Genomic DNA, 10,000 nt, shown 5'->3' on the forward strand with positions numbered 1-10,000 from the left:
TACTAGTAGTAGTAGTACTACTACCACCATTACTACTACTAACACTACTACTAGTACTACTACTACTACTATTATTACTGATACTACTACTACTACTACTACTATTACTACTGATACTGCTGCTGTCGCCGTTTTTATCTACACTGTTACTATTACATCCATTATCGATACTATTATTACTATTGCTTTACTATTATTTCTCTGATTATTCCAGCCTCTATGTTAACTATTACCATAGTTACTATTTCTCAGGTTACTGTTTCTACTACAATTACTACTTATCCACCTGTACATATCTACCTATACATACATAATACAAAACATTTACTAATTACATACTTTTTCTTTTACAAAATCATTCCTAGCGAAAAAGTAGAAAGGGATCGCTGTTACTATTAAACTCCACTTCATAAACGCTTGCTATTTCTTAAAATGTTGACCCTCATAAAACGTCAATAAAATTGAAAATAAAAAAGAATGACAGAAAAAGAAATAGCTAAAAGAAGAGTGGCAGACGACAGATATAAAAGAAAAACATAAAAAAATAAAACAAAACAAAAGAGAAAAAGAAGAAAACAAAAATGCAAAATAGAATAAAATAAAATAATCAAAAATAAATAAATAGATAAATAAAATATGCCAACTGATACCCCTTTTCCCGCTAGTGGATGCTGTGCTGAACTTTACCTACTTTCCTCTAAAACAAGACGACTTTAATTGGCTGAGGTAGGGATGAGGAGGCGGTCACTGAGCAAAAAGGAGTTTAAGATCATATCGATCACCCTTACAATTATCTATTTATCTATTCCAATATTCATTTACCTATTTATTCATCTTTTGCGTCCGTGCTGCCCTCATTGTCTTCAGGTCAAGGAAATCCACCCTCCCTGCCCCCTCCCCCCAATCCCCCCTCCTCTCCACTCCCCTCTCTCCCTCCCTCCCTCCCAGTCTCCCATCCCCAAACCTATCCATAATCACTGCCACATGCACCACATCCCCTTAATGCCACGATAACTTTCTCTTTATACTTAACTTGCCTAACATCAAACGATTCTAATCAGTAATTATCTTTTATAAAGTTTACTAACACTTTTATAACGAATGAGAAATTATTTGTGATTTCATATCCATAGCAAACCATCTAATAGCGTATCTAAATAACAAAACAAATAAATAACTTAATCAAATAACAAAAACATACCACTACGTGAATACCCTCTAAACAACCCACTACACAACTGAATTGAAATGAACACACACACAAACACACACACACACACACACACACACACACACACACACACACACACACACACACACAAACAGATATATATATATATATATATATATATATATATATATATATATATATAAAACTACCTAGATAAGATAAATGGACATATCCATAAAGATAAAGTTAAATAAAAACATATATAAAAGAATAAATATGAATAAATAAAAAATAAACCCACAATCAAGCAAATATATAACTATAAATAAATAAATGCATAAACAATAAATACAGATAAAAACAAACAAAATAACAACTAAATGCATAAACAAATATAGGTACAAATAATTAATTGCATAAATGTATCATCAAATAACTGCCTCAATAAATCAACAAATTCCTATATAGATAAATCAATAAATACATGTTATACATAAACAATAAACAAAAACCTAATTAATGAATAAATATAGGCATAAATAACTGCACCAATAAGTCAATAATTAAAAGCGTAAACAAACAAGAAACAAAAATAAATCAGTGAAAAAATAAGCACATAAACAAACAAAAGTCGGTAACTGGAGCCAGTGGCGTACCTACTATACGTACCTCTGTTTGAGCTTGTGGCGGTGCGAGTGGAGACGCACGCCGGCCGTGTTCTCCATCCCGCCCATGATGTTGTTCACTTGGCTCTCCGTCACGACCATCGTGCCCTGCAACGGAAAAACAACGTAGTATCAGAACAGGTCGTCTTATACGCCGGGTGGGTGTTGAGGGGGTCGTCATATACGCCTGGTTGGTATGTGTGTCTCGGGGGGGTCGTCTTATACGCAGGGTTGGTATATGTGTGGGGGGTCGTTTTATAGGCCAGGTTGGTGGGCGGTCGTCTTATACACAGGGTTGGTGTGTATGTATGAGGTGGTCGTCTTATATGTCGAATTGGTGGGAGGTCGTCTTATACGTCGAGTTGGTAGGGGGTCATCTTATACGCCGGGTGGGGAGCCATGTATAATTGTTTTAAGATTAGATCATTTTAAGGATAGGAATAAAAGGTGGTAGGGGACATGGAACTCCCCACTGTAGGCCCTATGGTTTCTTGTAGTCCCTTCAATTATTATGTTCTTATGACCGCGTTGTCGTGGACATCGACGTCAACAAAGGCTCGTTTCACACGTATCGACTTTTCGCCGTGCGCTGTCCACGACACGACGTCGTGCTCTCAAATAACCACGGGTGTCAATGGACGCTTTCACACGTGGTTATGACGTGGTTATTTGAGAGCACGACTTATTGTCGTGGACAGCGCACGGCGAAAAGTCGATACGTGTGAAACAAGTCATACGGTTTTCGGATTTCTGGTTCCCTCCACTCACCGTCAATTATTTACTGTCTATATTAACGTAGGGTGTTTATTCTTTCCGCCGCCACGCGATTTTATTTAGATAAGAAACCTTGTCAACGAGAAGTGGGTTAAACACATGTGACATGTTGAGTGAATAATTATTATTATTTTCCCCCAGATGGAGAATGGATGCTCGTTCGCTCGCTACCCAAGCGAGTTAGAGCGTCGCTACTTGCGACGTAGGCCGAAGTGACACCAGCGAGTTGGACCAAGGGCATGGTTCATAAGACTCAATGCTGTCAAGTCCTCTGTAAGGGGCATCGTCCTAGCCTCAGGATATGGGGAGTTTCTGGACGTTAAAGCATCCCCGATGGAGAACAAGTTGTTTATGCAAAGGGACGATCCCCGGGTTGAATAGGCCTTCGCCCAACCGGGACCCCAGTGAGGACAACGTTCGACCCTTTATCTGCATGAAACCGTCTGTCCTTAATCGATAAAGTAATAATAATAAAAAAGAAAAACACACGTCCCCGTGTTGAAGCTCCTACGCTCGCGTGCACCTGGAGCAAATATATAAATAAAAAAAAATCAATAAATCAATCAACACAAACGCGTCTACGCAAACACAAACGGGCACGTACACAAATGAACTCGTACACATGTACACATGAACTCGCAAAAGCATCTTTGTCGGTGGAGGATGGCAGTCATATTGTGGCACTATTTCGATTTCTAACAGATGCGTTTGCGATGGCTACGCATACAAACCTTACTGAGACGACACGTGGTCAGTCTCAACATACTATTCTTTGTGCCATCTTTCACACAAGATATTAAATATAGATTTAGGGCGATACTACACACGCATGCACGCGCGCACACACACACACACACACACACACACACACACATATATATATATATATATATATATATATATATATATATATATATATATATATATATATATATATATGCTAATAAGAACACGGGTACGTGAGTTCACTTAGGCATAGTAAACCACTTGGAAACAAAGAAACTAACGAAGCAGAGTGCTTTCGTATACTACATCCAGTGCAATAAATACTTTTTGCACTGGATGTAATATACGAAAGCGCTTTTCTTCGTTAGTTTCGTTTTTCCAAGTGGTCTATTTTGCATATATTTATACATATATATATATATATATATATATATATATATATATATATACACGCAAGCTCATAGAAAATGAAATGTAGAAATACTCAAAATACATATAATTTGTGGCAATATACTTAAAACCATACACGCCCGAATGTTATATATCCGTACATACACACATTCGTACTTCTAGGGTCACTTTTGTAAAGTATTTTGTGAATTTTATGCGTACTGTAATCTATTAATTGGATTTACATCATTTTAAAATGACCTCCTCTTTACCTGAGGCCGGTGTCCCGGTGTCCGGCTCGCTGTTGGCTGTAACAGCTTCCCTTATGAATCATTAGACTCGAAAGGTTATCATGAGAGTATATTAACCGGAAAGAGATGGTCGTCGTTATATCAAATTCTAGTTCATTGAACTTGCAAACCTAATCTGGCTGCATCCGATGCCGCCGCATAGTATGACACCGGCGTGCTTCAATACCACTACAAGCTGTTACTGTCTCCCTAGAACAATACGACATCGTGGTGTACGGTATAAGATCACAGCAAGCATGACCCATCGACTGGGCCAAACGAATTCTGAACTCTTATCTGAAAGAGTAATAGCTGCCGATCACATGTCCAGCACTTGATCCATCAGGAAGTATCTGTTGAAGAACCCATATACCCTCCCCCCCGTTTTCCGCTCCCCCCCCCCGCCCACCCGGCTTTGAAGTGGTTCCCTACCCCCTTCCTCCCACCCACCTCCTCCTTCCTCTTCCTCTTCTGCTACAAAACTCAATCTGTCCGCATGCGGCGATTGCCACTGCTTGCGGCATTACGATGACGTATGTGCAGTCAACAGACAGATCAATGCGCGGCACATTCTTTCTCGCATTTCGATGTAATTTATATTCTTTGTTCTGCCTGGTACCAGTCGACATTATTCAGCTAACGACGGCATTCTTTTCGATTTTGATATTCGCAAAAATAACTCACTCGAATTTGACCATCTCAGATATATGCAAATACAACTGTCGTCGTTGTTGCACAAATATAATTTTGTTTACAAAAAATCATTCAATTGTCAAAAAACATACCGTAACTATAAATACACTAAATGCTCAACAACGAAAAATATATTTGCATAGTTATGATATATCAAGAGTCGCGCTGGGGTATCTACGACAGTACCACTTGATAATATATTGTGTTGTCCTACTCAAGAGGAGGGAGGTTAATGCCGCTACACGTTCAACGTACCACGTGAAGGCATTGCACGGAAAGTGGACCAGCCAGCCAGAAATAGACACTCCCACCAGACATTTGGCACGTTCTTCTTGTGAAAAGAATTCCCGGAATAGAATATTGTCAATTCTATGACAAGAGACGGTTCTGCAGTACTTGCGAGTGTTCGACTGCAAACTCCCATGATGCATCACAAAGATGCAAATAACACATTGTTGAGTATTCGACATTCTTTCATAGACAGCAGCTCCGATATAATAATACAATTTACTTCAAACAAAATCGCATTAATACGCCAACAACAAGAAGTATATTTGCAGAGTTCTGATATGAGCAAGTTTTATGTGTCTACGGTACTTCCTGATTCACTGAACGACGACAGGAGAGTGAGCAACAAAAGCGTAGTTATGCTTACTTCCGGTCACATGCACGGAAGCTGTGTAACAAAGTCTCTTAGCTTCCACGTCTCTCTCACTTGCGAAAGTTCTACAATATGGCGACTGATATGAACAGAACATTTAAATCCAGACGCAATGTGATCATTACGTAATCGAAACATCCTTCCCGTCACTGTAGTCACATTTGCCCAAGAGGTGTCATTATTCCCATAGACTGGATCTAAAAAGATGTCAGGATTATATCTTTAATAAAAAACAATGACCGCTTTAAACACATCAACAAAAATATGGAAATGAGTGCTTTGAGAAACCCGAGAACTAAGCCGCATATGTGGAACTGTTTACACTAGAGAAACGAACAAACCATCAACCTTACCTACACACACACCCCAGCCTCCCTTCAACCCTTTACAATTATAAAACAACTCTTCTTCCTATCGCTTTCCTTTCCATAGTGTATCTTCCTTTTTGTTTATTTTTTTCTTTTCCTCTTCACTTCCTGGAAATTAGAATGAATTGCTATTTTCGCCCGACTTCACGAGCTCTTGTCACGCAACACTGCTGCCTAGGAGTCCAGCCACGGGTGAGTAGTAATGACGTCATATCGATGCAACAGGGAAGCGGCAGTAGCTCACCTGTTAATCCGCCGCAGGACTAAGATCAATTTTATATATTTTCATTATGGATGATGCCAAAACTGTAGGGGCATTTCTTTTCTTTATCTACAGCAATGCTTATGGTAAATATTTCTTGTACTGGTTTTCGTTTCGTACGTCTGGCTTGGGGGAAACAAACGGTAAATGCTAGCTCTTCTTCCAATGCGTGGCTCTTAAATTTTCTTCTCAGACACCAACATATTTCCCCCCTCTCCTGGTACTTTCTAAGAATATATATATTTTCTTTTCTATCAGTTACCCCCTTCATATATGTATTTGTTCTGTTTTTGTTTTAAAAGAATTATACCAACCCACTTGACTTACGCAACATGGATCCGTAGTACAAACAAAAACAAATACATTCCTTTTACAGAAAAACAAGAGATACACGATAGCGATGGAAAGAGAGAAATAAAATGAAAAATGAAAATACAAGTCTTTAAATACCTGTATATATATATATATATATATATATATATATATATATATATATATATATCTATATATATATATATATTTATATATATATATGTGTGTGTGTGTGTGTGTGTGTGTGTGTGTGTGTGTGAAAATACTTTGCTTTGCACAAGTAAAAGAGGAACAACATAAGACATTTAAATAATAAGAACATTTAGCAGTAAACTAGTCATACACAATAAAATAAATAAATGAACACAAAGGCAGCCACAGGATGGTATTTTTATTTTTGATAATTTAATTTATTTATTCATCTATTCATTTTTGCGCGTGATTATAAAATAATAATAATAATAATAATAATAATAATAATAATAATAATAATAATAATAATAATAAATGAAAAAATTGTGTTGCAAGAAACACCGTTATCTGTTCAGATCTTGGCTGTACAAAGCGCTAAGTGGTTTTATTGTTGTTATAACTTTGTTACTATATTATTACACTGTTATTAATCAATGGGTAGGTCCACGGACCCCCAATTGAACCTGGTTCTGACCAACCACGACCCAAATTGGGCCCATGTCTCGTACATTTGCGGAATAAAATAGCCTGTCGCCTTCTGCCAGGACATCTATACAATGCGCCACAACACTCGCCGGGGAAAAATTGAAGAGGAGGAGAAAGAAAGATATGGAGAGAGGGAGGTGGGGAGAGAAGGAGGGGAAGATGGAGAGGGAGAAGGGAGGGGGAGGAAAGATGGAGAGGGGGAGGTGGGAAGGGGAGGAGGGAGAGGTGGAAAGGGAGAGGGTAGGGGGAGACAGAAGGAAGACAAAGTATGCAGATGTGGAGGGTGTGGAGGTAGAGGAAAAAGGAGGGAAGGAGTGAGGGAGGGAGGGAGGTAAGTGCCAGTAGCAGATGTACTCTCTTAAGCACTTGTAACATGTGCGTCAACGAGTGTCTGGAGCAGATGCACAGATGTGTAAATAGCAGGCGTTTTGAGAGGACAAGTGCCTTTAACAGGTGCCAGAGAACGATTGTATATGTAGAAAGAGAGAGAGAGAGAGAGAGAGAAACAGGCAGAAAGAGAGAGGTGGGAAGCGTGCAAGATGGTGGAGAGATGAGAGAGAAGTTTGCAGGAAGGTATGGATTAGGTTTTGTTCAGCAGTGGACTCAGGATAGCTGACTGATATAATAGTAGGGGGTATATATATATATATATATATATATATATATATATATATATATATATATATATGTATATATGTATATGTATATATATATATATATATATATATATATATATTATATATATATATATATATATATATATATATATATATATACAGTATATGCTATTTAGTAATGTAATACCTAACCAGACACATTCTATATAGACGAGGGTAATATATCTATTTCTAAAACTAAAATTTAATGCATGGAGAACCTTCACATACATTTTTTTATTTCTTGTTTTCGTGTTCCCTGCGTGTGTGGGAGTAACGGGGTCGACTGCTACATACATCAAGCCGAATCACTTGTGTTTGAGAGACAAACACAACAAATACTTTGCCAACGCAGCATATGTACGATGTGCCTTCGACTGACGCGCCTCTCCGACAACAAAAAATCATGGTGGACTGAATAACGGAAAGAAAACACTGCCTTGAAGTCCGGGTGCGTATCTGGAGGGGGAGATGAGAAGGAACTGAATCCAGCCGAACCGCGAGGCCAAGGGGTCAGGCGACGACTCGCGTTGCATCCGCGTTGCACAGAAAACGGTGAATCTTTTTGAAATTTTGTGTCGCGTAGGTGCCAGTAAACAAAAACAAGTTCTAAGACACAAATATAAAAAATAAATTGGAATTAATTGATGAAAGTAATATAGAAAGAGTTTCATCAAATATTAACGTAACAACAAATACCTGCCTGACTTCCAACCACAAATCTCTCGGCCCACGTCATAATGGCGTCGTTATCTGACCGTTACCTTTGTCCTAACTTTTATTTTACCGACCGTAGATTCGATGTTCGTTCTGTCTGGAACGCATATATCCTCCGTTTAATTACAAAAATGACATCTACTGGTTTCCACCTCATATATGTAGGCCTACACTGCACGGAAGACACCCAGCGTCTAACTTTACTTCATCATCATAAATTGGGAAGGATACGCCGGAGGGGCGTGTCGCTTCACTCACACGTCTTTATTTCAGCAAAAGAAATAACAGTAAAGCTATGACACAAGCATGAATTTCAGAACACTAAAAGAAAAAAAAAAGGCAAAAAAAAAATGGAATCGTTCATATATCGACGAAACGAGTGGGAAGATGACGACGACGACGACAACACGTAGTGCGAACCAGCCCATCCTCAGTGCACAGACATATCCACCAAACCCTTTTGAGGTCAAATGTCCTGAAAGATTTGGTCCTGGCTAACACAAGACGATTTTATTTAGCGTAAGAGGTCAACCCCCTCAGTCGGGACATTCTAAGATTTTGCTCTGGATAATAAGGTGACGAGCGATGTTCATCTCTTTTACTTACTTTTTATTATTCATTTATCTATTTATTTGTGTGTGTTTGTGTGTGTGTGTGTGTGTGTGTGTGTGTGTGTGTGTGTGTGTGTGTGTGTGTGTGTGTGTGTGTGTGTGTGCGTGTATGTCAATCGAGATTCCCTTTAGGTCGGATTTCTGTTCTTCAACTGCATGAAATCGCCAGTCACCGGCCGTGATGAAATAAACACACCACAGATGAATAGTGGAGGACAACCAACAAAAATCGCATGACAAGAAGTGCAACCTCCAAGAGAACAGAGAGAGAGAGAGAGAGAGAGAGAGAGAGAGAGAGAGAGAGAGAGAGAGAGAGAGAGAGAAAGAGAACGAGAAAGAGAGAGAGAGAGAGTTAAAGACAATACAACGACTCGACCACCAAAGGCCTACTGCTGCCGCGGGGTCAACGACCTTGGGAAGAAATGGGTCGATGACCTGGAGAACTAAAAAGATCTGAAGGTCCGGGTATGCTTCGAACTCGCATAGTTCGAACCGCAATCGGAACGAACTCGAACTACGATCGAACCGAGTTCGAACCGTGCTCGAGCTGACCTCGAACTGCTTCCGAACTGAACTCGAACCGCTTTCGAACCGAGCTCAGAACAGAGGGTTGTTTATCTTTGCAAACTAATATCTAGGGGTTTTGGCTTATCTTAAAAAGCTTAACCTAACCAAACCTAACCTTAATTAAATGTTTACAAGTTCATTTCTAGAGTTTCTACTTTTTACAACCTATTATGTAAACCTTATCTTTACATGGATTCTCTGCGGTTGCCGATCCATCCGCGGGTCCTACATCACGGAACGTGGGTCTCCTTTGAGGACTCGGATGATCGGTGAGCATGATGGGCAAATACATAATTTACCTCATCTAGGAATAACTGAATCTTCAAACATGTTTCACGGATCTTTCTGAATCTAAATGATTTATCTATTCAATCACTCTTTTTCTTAAATAATTTTTGTGTTTATTTACCTATTATCATCATTTATTATTATTATCATCATTATTATTATCATTATTAT

General features: G+C 38.9%; 1 protein-coding gene across 2 annotated transcripts in view; it reads right to left on the reverse strand.

Annotated features, from left to right (window-relative positions):
• Window positions 1-10,000, reverse strand: part of LOC143021681 (uncharacterized) — a 260,489-nt gene that overhangs the window by 122,140 nt on the left and 128,349 nt on the right. For both annotated transcript variants that reach the window (XM_076179302.1, XM_076179304.1), the window contains exon 2: window positions 1,841-1,944. In XM_076179302.1, coding sequence (XP_076035417.1) covers window positions 1,841-1,938 — 98 coding nt within the window. In that variant the 5' untranslated portion in view covers window positions 1,939-1,944. The remainder of the gene's footprint in view (window positions 1-1,840; window positions 1,945-10,000) is intronic.

This window comes from Oratosquilla oratoria, chromosome 42 (genome assembly GCF_046742065.1).
Source record: "Oratosquilla oratoria isolate Oo_2021 chromosome 42, ASM4674206v1, whole genome shotgun sequence".
Lineage (NCBI taxonomy): Eukaryota > Metazoa > Arthropoda > Malacostraca > Stomatopoda > Squillidae > Oratosquilla > Oratosquilla oratoria.